Genomic DNA, 23,333 nt, shown 5'->3' with positions numbered 1-23,333 from the left:
GTGACATCATTAAAATACTCCTTCTACAATGTTAAAACATTCTACATTGTGACATCATTAAAATACTCCTACTACAATGTTAAAACATTCTACATTGTGACATCATTAAAATACTCCTTCTACAATGTTAAAACATTCTACATTGTGACATCATTAAAATACTCCTTCTACAATGTTAAAACATTCTACATTGTGACATCATTAAAATACTCCTACTACAATGTTAAAACATTCTACATTGTGACATCATTAAAATACTCCTACTACAATGTTAAAACATTCTACATTGTGACATTATTTCATTGACATCATGAAACAACTCCTTCCTGTATATTCTGATGTTTGATCAGATATATTTTACCAGAGTAGCTCTTCACACATTGATCACAGCTACATTATTTATTTCCTGTGTGTATATCAGAGTAAAATTCTTCCCACATTGATTTCAACTATGAGGATTCTGTCCTGTGTGTGTTCTCTGGTGCATAGACAGATGGCTAGATGTAGTAAAACACTTCCCACATTGAGCACAGCTATAAGGTTTCTCTCCTGTGTGCGTTCTCTGGTGTCTAGTCAGACTGTTAGACTTAATAAAACTCTTCCCACATTGAGTACAGCTATAAGGTTTCTCTCCTGTGTGTGTTCTCTGGTGTACTATCAAGCTGTTTGAGTGAGTAAAGCTCTTCCCACATTGATCACAGCTATAAGGCTTCTCTCCTGTGTGTGTTCTCTGGTGTACTATCAAGCTGTTTGAGTGAGTAAATCTCTTCCCACATTGATCACAGCTATAAGGCTTCTCTCCTGTGTGTGTTCTCTGATGTGATTTTAAATGTCCTGACGAAACAAATCTCTTTCCACAGTCGGAGCAGTGGTAAGGTTTCTCTCCTGTGTGTGTTCTCTGGTGTACTATCAAGCTGTTTGAGTGAGTAAAGCTCTTCCCACATTGATAACAGCTATAAGGTTTCTCTCCAGTGTGAATTCTCTGGTGTAATTGTAATGTAGATGATTTTGAAAAGCTCTTCCCACAGTCAGAGCAGCTATAAGGTTTCTCTCCGGTGTGAATTCTCTGGTGTGATTGTAATATAGATGATTTTGAAAAGCTCTTCCCACAGTCAGAGCAGCTATAAGGCTTCTCTCCTGTATGGCTTCTCTGATGTATTTTAAGGTCTGCTGAAGAGGTGAATCTCTTCTCACAGTCAGAGCAACAGTGAGGTTTCTCGCCAGTGTGTATTCTCAGGTGTGCTGTCATGCTGCGTGAGGCAGCAAAACTCTTCCCACATTGATTACAGCTATACGGCTTATCTCCTGTGTGTGTTCTCTGGTGCAAAGTCAGCTGGCTAGATGTAGTAAAATTCATCCCACATTGATCACAGATATAAGGATTCTCTCCTGTGTGTGTTCTCTGGTGTATAGTCAGACGGCTTGACGAAGAAAAACTCTTCCCACATTGACAACAGCTATAAGGTTTCTCTCCTGTGTGTGTTCTCTGGTGTGTTTTCAGGCTGCTTGGAACATTAAAACTCTTCCCACACTGATCACAGCTATAAGGCTTCTCTCCTGTGTGTGTTCTCTGGTGTGTTTTCAGGCTGCTTGGAACATTAAAACTCTTCCCACACTGATCACAGCTATACGGTTTCTCTCCTGTATGGATTCTCTGGTGTCTTATAAGGTCAGCCGAAGAGGTAAATCTCTTCCCACAGTCAGAGCAGCAGTGAGGTGTCTTTCCTGTGGGTCTCCGCTGGTGTTTCTCGAGGTGTTCTGATGTGGAGGGACTCTTCTCTGCCTCGTCAGCATCATGTTGTTGTTGAGGCTCCCCAGAGGATCCACGATAGTCACGTCTCTCTCCTGTGTGAATGACAAAGTCAGACAGATGGTAAAAGGCCCACAACAGCAGAAATCCACTGTAGGAGGTGATGCCAACAGCATAGCCATGATGTTGTACAACAATTGACGTCTGTAATGAATGTTAAAATTATTTGACACATTTAGTCTTGTTTTCACGTTAGTAGTAAAATACTGTCTATTTGAGGTAAAAGGTGATTGCCCGTGATGTTTTACAACAATTTAATTCTGTAATGAAATGTTTAAAATGCTTTTACAAACTTATTTGAAAACTGTCTTAAGGACATTCAAGTGAGCAACAACAGCCATATTGTCTTGTTTTTGTCACAGTAGTATATAGTGGATGATTCTAGAAATAAGTTAATACAGCTGTTAAAACCCTAAGTACTAATTCACCACCGTGGGGGAAAACTCAGGGGAGTTCTCATAGACTGACAGCAAAAATAGCCTCCATTTATAGGTTTCTTATGAGTGCATTTCACAATACTTTTGGATTATAATTGTAAAGGCTCCTTTATGCCATTGTTTCAAATCAACTGCTTTATACTTTTTAAAAAAACTTTAATTTCAACCAGAAAAATCTTTGGCTAGCTTTGCTGACAGTCTATGTCAATAAACGTTAGCATTCCAGCTTTGCTACCAACCTAGCATTAGGTTGCACATGGTCTCCTTCAACATGGTAGCCTCACTATGAGTCTAATCTGGTCTCCTTCAACATACTCAGCCTCATTATGAGTCTAATCTGGTCTCCTTCAACATGGTAGCCTCATTATGAGTCTAATCTGGTCTCCTTCAACATGGTGTTTCAACATTATGAGTCTAATCTGGTCTCCTTCAACATGGTTGTTACGAATCCCTTTGGCCCGACAATCTAGGGGGGATGGTAATGGGACCCGTAACACAACTCATGCAAATTATTATAGTGACAACGTAACAGTGAGAACAAAAATAACCACAGACAACTTAATTACCGTCAAACACTAAATGTTTATTTATAAACACACGGTAAATGGGGGGGGAGCAGGAAAAGGGGCTGAGCGGGACCCAAGGAATGAAAGAATAATAATTCAAAAACACCCCTAAGCTAGACTAGCCTACTTCACAAACAGCTAACTAACTAACCAAAAATACAGGGGGTGGTCCGCCCAGTTCTAACTAGTGTTTATATAACAAAGTTTACCTACGGGTAGTGTATGCCCAAGGGCGACTTGTCTGGTTACCCCCTTTTCCCACCATCAAACAAACACTCAAACACCATAACCAAAACAATACTCACAGGTGGGGACAAAGTGACATGTAGATGCAAAACACACAAGCGATCTACAGACAGAAGGCATGTTACAAAGAGATTGAGCTGGGGAGACAACAACTGACAGGGGTTTTAAACCAAGGGAAAGGGACTGTGATTGGGTAAGGGAAAAGGAGCAGGTGTCTTCCGATTAGCGACTGATTGATGACTGATTGGGGAATGATTATTGTCACCTGTGAGTAGGGGAGAAGGAGAGAAAAGAAATACACACAGGATACACACAGAACACTTGTATCCGTAACAATGGTGTTTCAACATTATGAGTCTAATCTGGTCTCCTTCAACATGGTAGCCTCATTATGAGTCTAATCCGGTCTCCTTCGACATGAACAGCCTCATTATGAGTCTAATCTGGTCTCCTTCAGCATTCTAGCTAACAGCTTTGCTACCAGCCTATGTCAATAAGCGTTAGCATTCTAGCTAACAGCTTTGCTACCAGCCTATGTCAATAAACGTTAGCATTCTAGCTAACAGCTTTGCTTCCAGCCTAAGTCAATAAGCGTCAGCATTACACCTCACAGCTTCGCTACCAGTTTATGTCAATAAGCGTTAGCATTCTAGCTAACATCTTTGCTACCAGCCTATGTCAATAAGCGTTAGCATTCTAGCTAACAGCTTTGCTTCCAGCCTATGTCAATAAGCGTTAGCATACTAGCTAACAGCTTGGCCACCAACCTATGTCAATAAGCGTTAGCATTCTAGCTAACAGCTTTGCTATCAGCTTGATGTCAATAAGCGTTAGCATTCTAGCTAACAGCTTTGCTACCAGCCTATGTCAATAAGCGTTAGCATTCTAGCTAACAGCTTTGCTTCCAGACTATGTCAATAAGCGTTAGCATTCTAGCTAACAGCTTTGCTTCCAGCCTATGTCAATAAGCGTTAGCATTCTAGCTAACATCTTTGCTACCAGCCTATGTCAATAAGCGTTAGCATACTAGCTAACAGCTTGGCCACCAACCTATGTCAATAAGCGTTAGCATTCTAGCTAACAGCTTTGCTATCAGCTTGATGTCAATAAGCGTTAGCATTCTAGCTAACAGCTTTGCTACCAGCCTATGTCAATAAGCGTTAGCATTCTAGCTAACAGCTTTGCTTCCAGACTATGTCAATAAGCGTTAGCATTCTAGCTAACAGCTTTGCTTCCAGCCTATGTCAATAAGCGTTAGCATTCTAGCTAACAGCTTTGCTACCAGCCTATGTCAATAAGCGTTAGCATTCTAGCTAACAGCTTTGCTACCAGCCTATGTCAATAAGCGTTAGCATTCTAGCTAACATCTTTGCTACCAGCCTATGTCAATAAGCGTTAGCATTCTAGCTAACAGCTTTGCTTCCAGACTATGTCAATAAGCGTTAGCATACTAGCTAACAGCTTGGCCACCAACCTATGTCAATAAGCGTTAGCATTCTAGCTAACAGCTTTGCTTCCAGACTATGTCAATTTTTTTATTTTTTTATTTCACCTTTATATAAAAAGGCCATGGTGGCGAAGTAAATACAATATAGCAAGTAAAAAAATAAAATAAAATAAAAACACTGGAATGGTTGGTTTGCAGTGGAAGAAAGTGCAAAGTAGAGATAGAAATAATGGGGTGCAAAGGAGCAAAAATAAATAAATGAATACAGTAGGTAAAGAGGTAGTTGTTTGGGCTAAATTATAGATAGGCTATGTACAGGTGCAGTAATCTATGAGCTGCTCTGACAGCTGGTGCTTAAAGCTAGTGAGGGAGATAAGTGTTTCCAATTTCAGAGATTTTTGTAGTTCGTTCCAGTCATTGGCAGCAGAGAACTGGAATGAGAGGCGGCCAAAGGAAGAATTGGTTTTGGGGGTGACCAGAGAGATATACCTGCTGGAGCGTGTGCTACAGGTAGGTGCTGCTATGGTGACCAGCGAGCTGAGATAAGGGGGGACTTTACCTAGCAGGGTCTTGTAGATGACCTGGAGCCAGTGGGTTTGGCGACGAGTATGAAGCGAGGGCCAGCCAACGAGAGTGTACAGGTCGCAGTGGTGGGTAGTGTAAGGGGCTTTGGTGACAAAACGGATGGCACTGTGATAGACTGCATCCAATTTATTGAGTAGGGTATTGGAGGCTATTTTGTAAATGACATCACCGAAGTCGAGGATTGGTAGGATGGTCAGTTTTACAAGGGTATGTTTGGCAGCATGAGTGAAGGATGCTTTGTTGCGGAATAGGAAGCCAATTCTAGATTTAACTTTGGATTGGAGATGTTTGATGTGAGTCTGGAAGGAGAGTTTACAGTCTAACCAGACACCTAGGTATTTGTAGTTGTCCACATATTCTAAGTCAAAGCCGTCTAGAGTAGTGATGTTGGACAGGCGGGCAGGTGCAGGCAGCGATCGGTTGAAGAGCATGCATTTAGTTTTACTTGTATTTAAGAGCAATTGGAGGCCACGGAAGGAGAGTTGTATGGCATTGAAGCTCGCCAATAAGCGTTAGCATTCTAGCTAACAGCTTTGCTTCCAGCTTATGTCAATAAGCGTTAGCATTCTAGCTAACAGCTTTGCTTCCAGCCTATGTCAATAAGCGTTAGCATACTAGCTACCAGCTTTGCTACCAGCCTATGTCAATAAGCATTAGCATTCTAGCTAACATCTTTGCTACCAGCCTATGTCAATAAGCGTTAGCATTCTAGCTAACAGCTTTGCTTCCAGCCTATGTCAATAAGCGTTAGCATACTAGCTAACAGCTTTGCTTCCAGCCTATGTCAATAAGCGTTAGCATTCTAGCTAACAGCTTTGCTACCAGCCTATGTCAATAAGCATTAGCATTCTAGCTAACATCTTTGCTACCAGCCTATGTCAATAAGCGTTAGCATTCTAGCTAACAGCTTTGCTTCCAGCCTATGTCAATAAGCGTTAGCATACTAGCTAACAGCTTTGCCGCCAGCCTATGTCAATAAGCGTTAGCATACTAGCTAACAGCTTTGCTTCCAGCCTATGTCAATAAGCGTTAGCATACTAGCTAACAGCTTTGCTTCCAGCCTATGTCAATAAGCGTTAGCATACTAGCTAACAGCTTTGCTTCCAGCCTATGTCAATAAGCGTTAGCATTCTAGCTAACAGCTTTGCTACCAGCCTATGTCAATAAGCGTTAGCATTCTAGCTAACAGCTTTGCTTCCAGCCTATGTCAATAAGCGTTAGCATTCTAGCTAACAGCTTTGCTTCCAGCCTATGTCAATAAGCGTTAGCATTCTAGCTAACAACTTTGCTTCCAGCCTATGTCAATAAGCGTTAGCATTCTAGCTAACAGCTTTGCTTCCAGCCTATGTCAATAAGCGTTAGCATTCTAGCTAACAGCTTTGCTTCCAGCCTAGCGTTAACATTTAAGCAAACAACTGCTGCATCCAAAATACATATTGTAACGACCCTGGGTTTATAAGCGCGGAAATCGACTCTGCCGCTCGAGCATGCTTTTGCGGCACAGTCGATAGCGCGCCGGACCTCGGGCTAGAAGGTCGAGGGTTCGAGACCTGCTCACTGCCTGTTTCATTACAATATTTTGCAATTATCACAACCAAATAGTCTTTTAGAAAATGTAAGAAATAATCAAAACAACAATTGTAAGTCTATGACAACCCCAAAAACGGTTTATTGTTTAGCAGTAATAACCTGGTAAATCTAGACTGTTGAATGGTCCCAGATGATAGCATAGGACCCATAACTTCCTCTAACAATAATATAGACCTACTGTAGGACCCACAACTTCACCTAACAACAACATAGACCTACTGTAGGACCCATAACAACAACATAGACCTACTGTAGGACCCATAACTTCACCTAACAATAACATAGACCTACTGTAGGACCCATAACTTCACCCAACAACAACATAGACCTACTGTAGGACCCACACCTTCACCTAACAATAACATAGACCTACTGTAGGACCCATAACAACAACATAGACCTACTGTAGGACCCATAACTTCACCTAACAATAACATAGACCTACTGTAGGAGCCATAACTTCACCTAACAACAACATAGACCTACTGTAGGACCCATAACTTCACCTAACAATAACATAGACCTACTGTAGGACCACTAACTTACAACATAGACCTCGGACTATAAATCATTTAATATTCCAGGTGAAACATGGACAATAAAATGTCTTTGTTTTGACATTTCATAACCTGATCACCAGATAATGTTGTGAATAATCCCACTAGGCTACTCTGTAATGTGTTGTCATTCTAAATGTCCTGAATAAAGGAAAATAGCTCTGTGTGTTGTACAATAGCCTATCCATCAAGGAACAGTTCTCTACACATTATGAGCTAAGTATCTCTGTGTGTCCAAACTGACACAGAAACATTTGAAAACATTAACACACTACCTTGATGCTTTCTCAGTTAAATCTAACTAGACCCTGCTGTGAATCAAATCAAATGTTACTTGTCACATGCGCCGAATACAACAGGTGTAGTAGACCTCACATTGATATGCAGAATACAACAGGTGTAGACCTCACAGTGAAATGCAGACTGACCAGCCCTTAACCAACAGGTGTAGACCTCACAGTGAAATGCTGAGAGACCAGCCCTTAACCAACAGGTGTAGACCTCACAGTGAAATGCTGAGAGACCAGCCCTTAACCAACAGGTGTAGACCTCACAGTGAAATGCTGAGAGACCAGCCCTTAACCAACAGGTGTAGACCTCACAGTGAAATGCTGAGAGACCAGCCCTTAACCAACAGGTGTAGACCTCACAGTGAAATGCTGAGAGACCAGCCCTTAACCAACAGGTGTAGACCTCACAGTGAAATGCTGAGACCAGCCCTTAACCAACAGGTGTAGACCTCACAGTGAAATGCTGACTGACCAGCCCTTAACCAACAGGTGTAGACCTCACAGTGAAATGCTGACTGACCAGCCCTGAACCAACAGGTGTAGACCTCACAGTGAAATACTGACTGACCAGCCCTTAACCAACAGGTGTAGACCTCACAGTGAAATGCTGACTGACCAGCCCTTAACCAACAGGTGTAGTAGACCTCACAGTGAAATGCTGACAGACCAGCCCTTAACCAACAGGTGTAGACCTCACAGTGAAATGCTGACAGACCAGCCCTTAACCAACAGGTGTAGACCTCACAGTGAAATGCTGACTGACCAGCCCTTAACCAACAGGTGTAGACCTCACAGTGAAATGCTGACAGACCAGCCCTTAACCAACAGGTGTAGACCTTACAGTGAAATGCTGACAGACCAGCCCTTAACCAACAGGTGTAGACCTCACAGTGAAATGCTGACTGACCAGCCCTTAACCAACAGGTGTAGACCTCACAGTGAAATAGTGACTGACCAGCCCTTAACCAACAGGTGTAGACCTCACAGTGAAATGCTGACTGTCCAGCCCCTTAACCAACAGGTGTAGACCTCACAGTGAAATAGTGACTGACCAGCCCTTAACCAACAGGTGTAGACCTCACAGTGAAATACTGACTGACCAGGCCTTAACCAACAGGTGTAGACCAGGTGTAGACAGGTGTAGAACTCACAGTGAAATGCAGACTGTCCAGCCCCTTAACCAACAGGTGTAGACCTCACAGTGAAATGCTGACAGACCAGCCCCTTAACCAACAGGTGTAGACCTCACAGTGAAATACTGACTGACCAGCCCTTAACCAACAGGTGTAGACCTCACAGTGAAATGCTGAATACAACAGGTGTAGACCTCACAGTGAAATACTGACTGACCAGCCCTTAAACAACAGGTGTAGACCTCACAGTGAAATACTGAATACAACAGGTGTAGACCTCACAGTGAAATGCAGACTGACCAGCCCTTAACCAACAGGTGTAGACCTCACAGTGAAATACTGACTGACCAGCCCTTAACCAAAAGGTGTAGACCTCACAGTGAAATACTGACTGACCAGCCCTTAACCAACAGGTGTAGACCTCACAGTGAAATGCTGACTGACCAGCCCTTAACCAACAGGTGTAGACCTCACAGTGAAATGCTGACTGACCAGCCCTTAACCAACAGGTGTAGACCTCACAGTGAAATACTGACAGGTGTAGACCAGGTGTAGACAGGTGTAGAACTCACAGTGAAATCTTTGGAGGGAACTGAAAGTCCGTATTGCCCAGCGACAGCCCTGAAACCTGAAGGATCTGGGGAAGGTCTGTATGGAGGAGTGGGCCAAAATCCCTGCTGCAGTGTGTGCAAACCTGGTCAAGAACTACAGGAAACGTATGATCTCTGTAATTGCAAACAAAGGTTTCTATACCAAATGTTAAGTTGTCCTTTTCTGATGTATCAAATACTTATGTCATGCAATAAAATGCAAATTAATTACTTAAAAATCATACAGTGTGATTTTCTGGATTTTTGTTTTAGATTCCGTCTCTCACAGTTGAAGTGTACCTATGATTAAAATTACAGACCTCTACATGCTTTGTAAGTAGGAAAACCTGCAAAATCGGCAGTGTATCAAATAATTGTTCTCCCCACTGTATATACAGGGTGTTACGGTACTGAGTCAATGTGGAGGCTATATACAGGGTGTTACGGTACAGAGTCAATGTGGAGACTATATACAGGGTGTTACGGTACTGAGTCAATGTAGAGGCTATATACAGGGTGTTATGGTACAGAGTCAATGTGGAGGCTATATACAGGGGGTACCGGTACAGAGTCAATGTGGAGGCTATATACAGGGGGTACCGGTACAGAGTCAACGTGGGGGCTATATACAGGGGGTACCGGTACAGAGTCAATGTGTAGGCTATATACAGGGTGTTACGGTACAGAGTCAATGTGGAGGCTATATACAGGTGGTACCGGTACAGAGTCAATGTGGAGGCTATATACAGGGGGTACTGGTACCGAGTCAATGTGGAGGCTATATACAGGGGGTACTGGTACAGAGTCAATGTGGAGGCTATATACAGGTGGTACCGGTACAGAGTCAATGTGGAGGCTATATACAGGGGGTACCGGTACAGAGTCAATGTGGAGGCTATATACAGGTGGTACCGGTACAGAGTCAATGTGGAGGCTATATACAGGGGGTACTGGTACCGAGTCAATGTGGAGGCTATATACAGGGGGTACTGGTACAGAGTCAATGTGGAGGCTATATACAGGTGGTACCGGTACAGAGTCAATGTGGAGGCTATATACAGGGGGTACCGGTACAGAGTCAATGTGGAGGCTATATACAGGTGGTACCGGTACAGAGTCAATGTGGAGGCTATATACAGGGGGTACTGGTACCGAGTCAATGTGGAGGCTATATACAGGGGGTACTGGTACAGAGTCAATGTGGAGGCTATATACAGGGGGTACCGGTACAGAGTCAATGTGGAGGTACAGATTAGTCGAGGTAACTGTTTAGCAAATCAACCAGACTCTGCTATAAATCAGACTAGAACCTACTGTAAATCAACCAGACTCTGCTGTAAATCAACCAGACTACACCCTGCCGTAAATCAACAAGACCCTGCCGTAAATCAACAAGACCCTGCTGTAAATCAACCAGACCATGCTGTAAATCAACCAGACCCTACTGTAAATCAGACTAGAACCTACTGTAAATCAACTAGACTCTACTGTAAATCAACTAGACTCTGCTGTAAATCAACCAGACTACACCCTGCTGTAAATCAACCAGACCCTGCTGTAAATCAGACTAGAACCTACTGTAAATCAACTAGACTCTACTGTAAATCAACTAGACTCTGCTGTAAATCAACCAGACTACACCCTGCTGTAAATCAACCAGACCCTGCTGTAAATCATTCCAACTAGACCCTGCTGTAAATCATTCCAACTAGACCCTGCTGTAAATCAATCAGACTGGACCCTGCTGTAAATCAACCAGACTGGACCCTGCTGTAAATCAACCAGACTGGACCCTGCTGTAAATCAATCAGACTGGACCCTGCTGTAAATCAATCAGACTGGACCCTTCTGTAAATGATGACAGTATTGATGTTGGTGTTCTGAATCAATTCAAAATGACTCTTTATTGAAGAGCCAGGTTAATGACAGTATTGACCTGGTGTTCTGAATCAATTCAAAATGACTCTTTATTGAAGAGCCAGGTTAATGACAGTATTGATGTTGGTGTTCTGAATCAATTCAAAATGACTCTTTATTGAAGAGCCAGGTTAATGACAGTATTGACTTGGTGTTCTGAATCAATTCAAAATGACTCTTTATTGAAGAGCCAGGTTAATGACAGTACTGATGTTAGTGTTCTGAATCAATTCAAAATGACTCTTTATTGAAGAGCCAGGTTAATGACAGTACTGATGTTAGTGTTCTGAATCAATTCAAAATGACTCTTTATTGAAGAGCCAGGTTAATGACAGTATTGAAGTTAGTGTTCTGAATCAATTCTAAATGACTCTTTATTGAAGAGCCAGGCTAATGACAGTATTGACTTGGTGTTCTGAATCAATTCAAAATGACTCTTTATTGAAGAGCCAGGTTAATGACAGTATTGACTTGGTGTTCTGAATCAATTCAAAATGACTCTTTATTGAAGAGCCAGGTTAATGACAGTACTGACTTGGTGTTCTGAATCAATTTAAAATGACTCTTTATTGAAGAGCCAGGTTAATGACAGTACTGATGTTAGTGTTCTGAATCAATTCAAAATGACTCTTTATTGAAGAGCCAGGTTAATGACAGTACTGATGTTAGTGTTCTGAATCAATTCAAAATGACTCTTTATTGAAGAGCCAGGTTAATGACAGTATTGATGTTGGTGTTCTGAATCAATTCAAAATGACTCTTTATTGAAGAGCCAGGTTAATGACAGTATTGATGTTAGTGTTCTGAATCAATTCTAAATGACTCTTTATTGAAGAGCCAGGCTAATGACAGTATTGACTTGGTGTTCTGAATCAATTCAAAATGACTCTTTATTGAAGAGCCAGGTTAATGACAGTACTGACTTGGTGTTCTGAATCAATTTAAAATGACTCTTTATTGAAGAGCCAGGTTAATGACAGAACTGATGTTGGTGTTCTGAATCAATTCAAAATGACAGTTCTGACTTGGTGTTCTGAATCAATTCAAAATGACTCTTTATTGAAGAGCCAGGTTAATGACAGTACTGACTTGGTGTTCTGAATCAATTCAAAATGACTCTTTATTGAAGAGCCAGGTTAATGACAGTATTGATGGTGGTGTTCTGAATCAATTCAAAATGACTCTTTATTGAAGAGCCAGGTAAATGACAGTATTGACTTGGTGTTCTGAATCAATTCAAAATGACTCTTTATTGAAGAGCCAGGATAATGACAGTATTGATGTTAGTGTTCTGAATAAATTCAAAATGACTCTTTATTGAAGAGCCAGGTTAATGAGAGAACTGATGTTAGTCTTCTGAATCAATTCAAAATGACTCTTTATTGAAGAGCCAGGTTAATGACAGTATTGACCTGGTGTTCTGAATCAATTCAAAATGACTCTTTATTGAAGAGCCAGGATAATGACAGAACTGACTTGGTGTACACATGTACACTGCTGCTACTCACTGTTTATTATCTATGCACAGTCACTTCACCCCTACCTCCATGTACATATTACCTCAACTAACCTGTACCCCCGCACATTGACTCGGTACCCCCTGTATATAGCCTCCACATTGACTCGGTACCCCCTGTATACAGCCTCCACACTGACTCGGTATCCCCTGTATATAGCCTCCACATTGACTCGGTATCCCCTGTATATAGCCTCCACATTGACTCGGTATCCCCTGTATATAGCCTCCACACTGACTCGGTACCCCCTGTATTTAGCCTCCACATTGACTCTGTACCCCCTGTATATAGCCTCCACATTGACTCTGTACCCCCTGTATATAGCCTCCACACTGACGCAGTACCACCTGTATATAGCCTAGTTATTGGTATTTTATTGTGTTACTTTAGCTTATTTGCTAAATATTTTCTCAACTCTTCTTGAACTGCAATGTATTGGGGTGGCAGGTAGCCTAGTGGTTAGAGCGTTGGACTAGTAAACAAAAGGTTGCTGGATCGAATCCCTGAGCTGACAAGGTAAAAACCTGTCGTTCTTCCCCCTGAACAGTTAACCCACTGTTCCCCCCGGAAGGCCGTCATTGAAAATAAGAATTTGTTCTAAAACTGAGTTAAATAGTTAAATAAAGGTACAATTCAATGTTGGTTAAGGGCTTGTAAGTAAGCATTTCATGGTAAGGTCTATACTTGTTGTATTCGACGCATGTGACAAATAGTTTGATTTGATAGTATATTTTGTGGATATGAATGACTATTTCTTGCCAATTAAAAATCTGGGTACTTTTCATAGCTTTTGTCACATCAGTTGAACAACTGCGGAGTAAATGCCCCTGTTTTTAGGACAGTACTTACTGGTGTTAATCAGATCGCCTGTGTCCTCGTCTTTCAATGTGACAGTAATCTCCCCCTCCTTCTCCTCCTTCACTCCAAAAACCACATCCTCCTCTTTCTCTGCCTCCTCTTCTTTTACTGTAACATCCTCCTCCTCTTTCACTCTGAACGCATCTTCCTCTTCTTTCACTGAAACGTCTTTCTCCTCTCCTTTTACTGTAACATCCTCCTCCTCTTTCACTCTGAACGCGTCTTCCTCTTCTTTCACTGAAACGTCTTTCTCTTCTTCTTTCACTGTAACAGCCTCACCCTCTACCTCTTGTTTTACTGTGACAGCCTCTTCTTCCTTCTCCTCTTTCACGACAACGTTCAGCCACAGACCCTCTTTCTCCGTCCAGCAGACCTCCTCTTCTTCAACAGGAGACGAGTAGCTTGGTGAACTCATGGTCGGGGATGTTAGCTAACAGCTAGCTAGCTAGGCTAATGCTAACTTAACGAGACAGCTAGCTGACTAATAACAACGTAAATAGGAAATTAAATGGGATAATTAGTTAAACGACAGAAATGTGTTCTAAACACAGTGGCTCATATATCAGAAAGCGTCTAAAGAACTTGAACGGTTCCGCTATGTCGGCTAGCAAGCTACCGAGATGGCTGACAAGCTGTTGTTGCTTTTCTTCTTTGAGTTTTTATCGGCGGATCGCAACCGACCGAGAGGTGTAAACACCGCCCCCTACTGTACTGGAGTGTGAAGCCCGTTATTAATACCGCTATATTCTTCTCTTATCTAACGCTGCATTTCTAATTAAACTACTCCCATCACCACCACACAATCTTTTCTCATTTCAGATGTATATTTGTTATTTGTTATTTTATTTAACCTTTATTTAACTAGGCAAGTCAATATTCACACTGTATTCTATTCTACTGTATGTTTTGTCAATGCCACTCCGACATTGATTGTCCTTGTATTTATATATTTCTTTAAATCCATTATTTAACTTTTAGATTTGTGTGGGTAATGGCTGAATGGTAGAGGAAATGGTTGACCATGTATTATTATGTTGTTAAATGTAATGATGTAGAGGGGGAGAGGTTCAAATAAAAATCGAAATTTTATTTTATTTATTTTAATTATATTTAAATTTAAAAAAAAATGTTTTTTAACTAAATGCTTGTGTTCCTAGCTCCAACAGTGCAGTAATATCTAACTAAATGCTTGTGTTCCTAGCTCCAACAGTAGTATCTAACTAAATGCTTGTGTTCCTAGCTCCAACAGTGCAGTAGTATCTAACTAAATGCTTGTGTTCCTAGCTCCAACAGTACAGTAATATCTAACTAAATGCTTGTGTTCCTAGCTCCAACAGTAATATCTAACTAAATGATTGTGTTCCTAGCTCCAACAGTAGTATCTAACTAAATGCTTGTGTTCCTAGCTCCAACAGTACAGTAATATCTAACTAAATGCTTGTGTTCCTAGCTCCAACAGTGCAGTAGTATCTAACTAAATGCTTGTGTTCCTAGCTCCAACAGTGCAGTAATATCTAACTAAATGCTTGTGTTCTTAGCTCCAACAGTAGTATCTAACTAAATGCTTGTGTTCCTAGCTCCAACAGTGCAGTAGTATCTAACTAAATGCTTGTGTTCCTAGCTCCAACAGTGTAGTAATATCTAATTAAATGCTTGTGTTCCTAGCTCCAACAGTAATATCTAACTAAATGCTTGTGTTCCTAGCTCCAACAGTACAGTAATACCTAACTAAATGCTTGTGTTCCTAGCTCCAACAGTGCAGTAGTATCTAACTAAATGCTTGTGTTCCTAGCTCCAACAGTGCAGTAATATCTAACTAAATGCTTGTGTTCCTAGCTCCAACAGTGCAGTAATATCTAACTAAATGCTTGTGTTCCTAGCTCCAACAGTAGTATCTAACTAAATGCTTGTGTTCCTAGCTCCAACAGTAGTATCTAACTAAATGCTTGTGTTCCTAGCTCCAACAGTAATATCTAACTAAATGCTTGTGTTCCTAGCTCCAACAGTAATATCTAACTAAATGCTTGTGTTCCTAGCTCCAACAGTAATATCTAACTAAATGCTTGTGTTCCTAGCTCCAACAGTGCAGTAATATCTAACTAAATGCTTGTGTTCCTAGCTCCAACAGTGCAGTAGTATCTAACTAAATGCTTGTGTTCCTAGCTCCAACAGTAATATCTAACTAAATGCTTGTGTTCCTAGCTCCAACAGTAATATCTAACTAAATGCTTGTGTTCCTAGCTCCAACAGTGCAGTAGTATCTAACTAAATGCTTGTGTTCCTAGCTCCAACAGTAATATCTAACTAAATGCTTGTGTTCCTAGCTCCAACAGTAATATCTAACTAAATGCTTGTGTTCCTAGCTCCAACAGTAATATCTAACTAAATGCTTGTGTTCCTAGCTCCAACAGTGCAGTAGTATCTAACTAAATGCTTGTGTTCCTAGCTCCAACAGTAATATCTAACTAAATGCTTGTGTTCCTAGCTCCAACAGTGCAGTAGTATCTAACTAAATGCTTGTGTTCCTAGCTCCAACAGTAATATCTAACTAAATGCTTGTGTTCCTAGCTCCAACAGTGCAGTAGTATCTAACTAAATGCTTGTGTTCCTAGCTCCAACAGTACAGTAATATCTAACTAAATGCTTGTGTTCCTAGCTCCAACAGTAATATCTAACTAAATGCTTGTGTTCCTAGCTCCAACAGTAATATCTAACTAAATGCTTGTGTTCCTAGCTCCAACAGTGCAGTAGTATCTAACTAAATGCTTGTGTTCCTAGCTCCAACAGTAATATCTAACTAAATGCTTGTGTTCCTAGCTCCAACAGTGCAGTAGTATCTAACTAAATGCTTGTGTTCCTAGCTCCAACAGTGCAGTAGTATCTAACTAAATGCTTGTGTTCCTAGCTCCAACAGTACAGTAATATCTAACTAAATGCTTGTGTTCCTAGCTCCAACAGTAATATCTAACTAAATGCTTGTGTTCCTAGCTCCAACAGTACAGTAATATCTAACTAAATGCTTGTGTTCCTAGCTCCAACAGTAATATCTAACTAAATGCTTGTGTTCCTAGCTCCAACAGTAATATCTAACTAAATGCTTGTGTTTCTAGCTCCAACAGTGCAGTAGTATCTAACTAAATGCTTGTGTTCCTAGCTCCAACAGTGCAGTAATATCTAACTAAATGCTTGTGTTCCTAGCTCCAACAGTAATATCTAACTAAATGCTTGTGTTCCTAGCTCCAACAGTAATATCTAACCAAATGCTTGTGTTCCTAGCTCCAACAGTAATATCTAACTAAATGCTTGTGTTCCTAGCTCCAACAGTGCAGTAGTATCTAACTAAATGCTTGTGTTCCTAGCTCCAACAGTAATATCTAACTAACTAAAACAGTACAGTAATATCTAACTAAATGCTTGTGTTCCTAGCTCCAACAGTAATATCTAACTAAATGCTTGTGTTCCTAGCTCCAACAGTAATATCTAACTAAATGCTTGTGTTCCTAGCTCCAACAGTGCAGTAGTATCTAACAATTCACAACAAATACACACAAATCTAAAAGTAAAATAATGTAATTAAGAAATATATAAATATTAGGACGATGTAAACATTATTAAAGTGACACGTGTTCCATTATTACAGAGGCCAGTGAATCCATATCATATGTATATAGGGCAGCAGCCTCTATGGTGCAAGGTTGAGTGGCCGGGTGATAGCCGACTAGTGATGACAATTTAACAGTCTGATGGCCTTGAGATAGAAGCTGTTTTTCAGTTTTCACTGTAGCCCTTTCGATGAGAATGGGGGTGTGCTCGGTACTCCATTTCCTGTAGTCCACAATCATCTCCTTTGTCTTGATCACGTTGAGGGAGAGGTTGTTGTCCTGGCACCACACGGTCAGGCATGACTGGCCAGGCATGACCGATGACACAACAGTGATAGACCTGATCACCGACAACGACGAGACAGGGAGGAGGTCAGAGACCTGGCCGTGTGGTGCCAGGACAACAACCTCTCCCTCAACGTGATCAACACAAAGGAGATGATTGAGTGAACAGGGAGTACAGGAGGGGACTGAGCACGCACCCCTTAGGGGCCCCCCGTGTTGAGGATCAGCGTGGCGGATGTGTTGTTACCTACCCTCACCACCTGGGGGCAGCCCGTCAGGAAGTCCAGGATCTAGTTGCAGAGGGAGGTGTTTAGTCCCAGGGTCCATAGCTTAGTGATGAGCTTTGAGGGTACTATGGTGTTGAACGCTGAGCTGTAGTCAATGAATAGCATTCTCACATAGGTGTTCCTTTTGCCCAGGTGGGAAAGGGCAGTGTGGAGTGCAATAGAGATTGCATCATCACTGGGACATTATTATTACATCATCATGAACAGACAGGTTTACACATCACTGGGACATTATTACATCATCATTAACAGACAGGTTTATACATCACTGGGACATTATTACATCATCATTAACAGACAGGTTTAAACATCACTGGGACATTATTGCATCATCATTAACAGACAGGTTTACACATCACTGGGACATTATTACATCATCATTAACAGACAGGTTTATACATCACTGGGACATTATTACATCATCATTAACAGACAGGTTTAAACATCACTGGGACATTATTGCATCATCATTAACAGACAGGTTTACACATCACTGGGACATTATTACATCATCATTAACAGACAGGTTTACACATCACTGGGTCATTATTACATCATCATTAACAGACAGGTTTACACATCACTGGGACATTATTACATCATCATTAACAGACAGGTTTACACATCACTGGGTCATTATTACATAATCATTAACAGACAGGTTTACACATCACTGGGACATTATTACATCATCATTAACAGACAGGTTTACACATCACTGGGACATTATTACATCATCATTAACAGACAGGGTTATACATCACTGAGACATTATTACATCATCATTAACAGACAGGTTTATACATCACTGGGACATTATTACATCATCATTAACAGACCGGTTTATACATCACTGGGACATTATTACATCATCATTAACAGACAGGTTTACACATCACTGGGTCATTATTACATCATCATTAACAGACAGGTTTACACATCACTGGGACATTATTACATCATCATTAACAGACAGGGTTATACATCACTGAGACATTATTACATCATCATTAACAGACAGGGTTATACATCACTGAGACATTATTACATCATCATTAACAGACAGGTTTACACATCACTGGGTCATTATTACATCATCATTAACAGACAGGTTTACACATCACTGAGACATTATTACATCATCATTAACAGACAGGTTTACACATCACTGGGTCATAGTGGATGTGTACTGCACTGTTAAGAAGAGCCCATGAGTAAACATTTCACTACACCGTTTAGCCTACATCCTGTATCCTGCCCATGTGACCAATAAAACGTTGATTCGATCACATCTGATTATTCAGTACAAACCTTGATTTCCATCTAAATCAACAGACTAATTGTGTCTGTATCTGTGTAGCAGCAGATTAATACGCTGCCATCTGATGTGAGGATGATATCATGAGAACAGGTGGCTTCAAAGAAGATGGAAACCCCCCCTGAGTTCGACATGACGGCCATTTTTCTACAGGAGAAACAAACGTCTGTTATTGGAGGTTAGAAAGACACACTGGAGAGATGATATTTCGGATGTGATCAGTCGATGCAGATACAACTAACATTCTGTAATGTCTGGTTTTTTAACCTTTATTTAACTTGTCAAGTCAATTAATTCGGATATTAAAAGCCAACTGACATTTACTCCTGAGGTGCTGACCTGTTGCACCCTCGACAACCACTGTGATTATTATTATCTGACCCTGCTGGTCATCTATGAACATTTGAACATCTTGGCCATGTTCTGTTATAATCTCCACCCGGCACAGCCAGCAGAGGACTGGCCACCACTCATAGCCTGGTTCCTCTCTAGGTTTCTTCCTAGGTTTTGGCCTTTCTAGGGAGTTTTTCCTGGCCACCGTGCTTCTACACCTGCATTGCTTGCTGTTTGGGGTTTTAGGCTGGGTTTCTGTACAGCACTTTGAGATATCAGCTGATGTAAGAAGGGCTTTATAAATACATTTGATTTGATTTGAATTAAAAACAAATTCTTCTTTACAATTTTGGCTTAGGAACAGTGGGTTAACTGCCTTGTTCAGGGGCAGAACGACAGATTTTTACCTTGTCAGCTCGGGGATTCAATCCACCAACCTTTCGGTTACTGGCCCAACGGTCTAACCACTAGGCTACCTGCCACCCTGTTAATGATAATGTAATTACAATGTCCCAGTGATGCATATACCCATGGCTGATACCAGTGGACGCTGGTCACTAGAATGGGCTGGGAAAGACACTGTGCCACACTCACGCTATATAGCTAGCTAGCTACCTAGGTTAGCTAGAAAAGCAAAATGGCCCGTCTGTTTAGCATCTAAAACAACTAGCTACCTAGCTAACGTTAGTGAGAGAGAGTTAGCAAGCCACAATGGAGCCGAATTGAATGTAATCTAGCTAGCTAGCTAGATTTAGCTAGCTGCTGTCACCATATAGCTGGCTACAGTTAGTTCATTAACTCAACTTTTATCTCAACCTTCCATAGCAGTCTGTCCTGTAGCTACATTCTATAGCTTTACACTCAACCTTCCATAGCAGTCTGTGTTGTAGCTACATTATATAGCTTTACACTCAACCTTCCATAACAGTCTGTGTTGTAGCTACATTCTATAGCTTTACACTCAACCTTCCATAACAGTCTGTGTTGTAGCTACATTATATAGCTTTACACTCAACCTTCCATAGCAGTCTGTGTTGTAGCTACATTATATAGCTTTACACTCAACCTTCCATAGCAGTCTGTGTTGTAGCTACATTCTATAGCTTTACACTCAACCTTCCATAACAGTCTGTGTTGTAGCTACATTATATAGCTTTACACTCAACCTTCCATAGCAGTCTGTGTTGTAACTACATTCTATAGCTTTACACTCAACCTTCCATAGCAGTCTGTGTTGTAGCTACATTCTATAGCTTTTAACTCAACCTTCCGATGGTCACTCTGACAGAGCTCCAGAGTTCCTCTGTGGAGACGGGAGAACCTTCCAGAAGGACAACCATCTCTCCAGCACTCCAACAATCAGGGCGTTTTTGGTAGAGTTGCCAGACAGAAGCCACTCCTCAGTAAAAGGCACATGACAGCCCGCTTGAAGTTTGCCAAAAGGCACCTAAAGGATTCTCAGACCATGTGAAACAAGATTCTTTGGTCTGATGAAACCAAGATTGAACTCTTTGGCCTGAATGCTAAGCTTCACATCTGGAGGAAACCTGGCACCATCCCTACAGTGAAGCATGGTGGTGGCAGCATCATGCTGTGGGGACGTTTTTCAGCGGCAGGGATTGGGATACTTGCCAGTATCTAGGGAAATATGAACGAAGCAAAGTACAGAGAGATCCTTGATGAAAACCTGCTCCAGAGCGCTCAGGACCTCAGACTGGGGGCGAAGGTTCACCTTCCAACAGGACAACGACCCTAAGCACATAGCCAAGACAACACATGAGTGGCTTCGGGACAAGTCTCTGAATGTCCTTGAGTGGCCCAGCCAGAGCCCGGACTTGAACCCGTTCCCAAGGTTATGTTTTACAGCTGTTCCCTTTCTCATCTCCTCCATTTGCTTCCAGAGAACAATGTAGGTTGTGTGGCCTGTGTCCGGTGTTCCCTTTCTCATCTCCTCCATTTGCTTCCAGAGAACAACGGAGGTTGAATGGCCTGTGTCCGGTGTTCCCTTTCTCATCTCCTCCATTTGCTTCCAGAGAACAACGGAGGTTGAATGGCCTGTGTCCGGTGTTCCCTTTCTCATCTCCTCCATTTGCTTCCAGAGAACAACGGAGGTTGAATGGCCTGTGTCCGGTGTTCCCTTTCTCTAAGCAGCGTGTATGGATAGGACCAAGGATATCCACATTTGTGACCAGCTTTTTGTCTGTTTCACTAATCCAGCTCAGGGTAGGGCTCTCTCTAAGCAGGATCTTTCTCATCGGATTGTGGAGGCCATCTCCCTGGCGTACGGCAGCAAAGGACAAGGGTTGCCTTGACAACAGTGTGCACGCTCACTCCACTCCAGGGGCGTGGCCGCTGCTTGGGCCTTGTTCAGCGGCATGGTGATATCTGTGCTGCAGCGAGTTGGGATTCCCGACATACCTCAGTAAGGTTTGGGTTGCCTTGACAACGGTGAGGTTTGATGGCATGGATGTAGCTGCTCCCAGTGTAGCTCATAGTGTTGCTATGGTTATGGGATGTGGTTGTTAGGCAGCATGCAGGTTTTTTTTTATCCGGGTTATCACCGTTTCCTGTGAGTTCTGACATTTCAGACTCGCAAGGTAAGTATTGTTCTTGGAACCGTGGGGGTCTATGGACTTGGGCTGCAGTGGCAGCGGGCGTAGCCACGTGGCAGCGGGTCAGTGGGCGTAGCCACGTGGCTGCGTGTCAGTGGGCGTGGCCACATGGCAGCGTGTCAGTGGGCGTAGCCACGTGGCAGCGTGTCAGTGGGCGTAGCCACGTGGCAGCGTGTCAGTGGACGTAGCCAAGTGGCAGCGTGTCAGTGGGCGTGGCCAAGTGGCAGCGTGTCAGTGGGCGTAGCCAAGTGGCAGTGTGTCAGTGGGCGTAGCCAAGTGGCAGTGTGTCAGTGGGCGTGGCCAAGTGGCAGCAGGTTCTGGACCTCTATATCCTATCCTTCCTGTTTGGCCCTGTCCGGGGGTATCATCGGATGGGGCCACAGTGTCTCCTGACCCCTCCTGTCTCAGCCTCCAGTATTTATGCTGCAGTAGTTTATGTGTCGGGGGGCTAGGGTCAGTTGGTTATACCTGGAGTACTTCTCCTATCTTATCCAGTGTCCTGTGTGAATTTAAGTATGCTCTCTCTAATTCTCTCGTTCTCTCTTTCTTTCTCTCTCTCGGAGAACCTGAGCCCTAGGACCATACGTCACGGCAAACCGGGCATGATGACTCCTTGCTGTCCCCAGTCCACCTGGCCTTGCTGCTGTTCCAGTTTCAACTGTTCTGCCTGCTGTTATGGAACCCCTACCTGTTCAACTCTTAATGATCGGCTATGAAAAGCCAACTGACTTTTATTCCTGATTATTATTTGACCATGCTTGTCATTTATGAACATTTTGAAAATCTTGGCTCTCTCTAATTCTCTCCTTCTCTCTTTCTTTCTCTCTCTCGGAGGACCGGAGCCCTAGGACCATACGTCAGGACTACCGGGCATGATGACTCCTTGCTGTCCCCAGTCCGCCTGGCCCTGCTGCTATTCCAGTTTCAACTGTTCTGCCTGCGGTTATGGAACCCCTACCTGTCCCAGACCTGCTGTTTTCAATTCTTAATGATCGGCTATGAAAAGCCAACTGACATTTATTCCTGATTATTATTTGACCATGCTTGTCATTTATGAACATTTTGAAAATCTTGGCTCTCTCTAATTCTCTCCTTCTCTCTCTCTTTCTCTCTCTCGGAGGACCTGAGACCTGGGACCGTGCGTCGGGGCTGCCGGGCGTGATGGCTCTTTGCTGTCCCCAGTCCACCTGGCCTTGCTGCTATTCCAGTTTCAGCTGTTCTGCCTGCGGTTATGGAACCGCCACCTGTCCCGGACCTGCTATTTTCAACTCTTGATGATCGGCTATGAAAAGCCAACTGAAAATTATTCATGATTATTATTTGACCATGCTTGTCACTTATGAACATTTTGAA

General features: G+C 42.3%; 1 protein-coding gene across 1 annotated transcript; it reads right to left on the bottom strand.

Moving 5' to 3' along the window:
• Window positions 1–252: 252 nt before the first annotated feature.
• On the bottom strand, window positions 253–21,784 carry LOC120041354 (zinc finger protein 2 homolog). Its single transcript, XM_038986301.1, has 3 exons — window positions 21,700–21,784; window positions 21,233–21,460; window positions 253–1,848 (listed from the first exon to the last, which is right to left on the bottom strand). The coding sequence occupies exons 1-3, from the start codon at window positions 21,782–21,784 to the stop codon at window positions 446–448; spliced, it is 1,716 nt and encodes a 571-aa protein (XP_038842229.1). The 3' UTR covers window positions 253–445.
• Window positions 21,785–23,333: the final 1,549 nt, after the last annotated feature.

The sequence above is a fragment of the Salvelinus namaycush genome, unplaced genomic scaffold, assembly GCF_016432855.1.
Source record: "Salvelinus namaycush isolate Seneca unplaced genomic scaffold, SaNama_1.0 Scaffold45, whole genome shotgun sequence".
Lineage (NCBI taxonomy): Eukaryota > Metazoa > Chordata > Actinopteri > Salmoniformes > Salmonidae > Salvelinus > Salvelinus namaycush.
The sequence above is the reverse complement of the archived record's forward strand: the minus strand, read 5'-3'. Positions and strand labels throughout refer to the sequence as shown.

Excerpts from the sequence above, each read along its gene's own strand:
- LOC120041354 (XM_038986301.1), bottom strand. The coding sequence starts at position 21,784 with ATGTCGGGAATCCCAACTCGCTGCAGCACAGATATCACCATGCCGCTG. Across the intron at positions 21,461-21,699 it reads GGCCACGCCCCTGGAGTGGA|CAAATGGAGGAGATGAGAAA; the intron begins GTGAGCGTGCAC and ends GTTCTCTGGAAG. Across the intron at positions 1,849-21,232 it reads AGATGAGAAAGGGAACAGCT|CAGGAGAGAGACGTGACTAT; the intron begins GTAAAACATAAC and ends TTGTCATTCACA.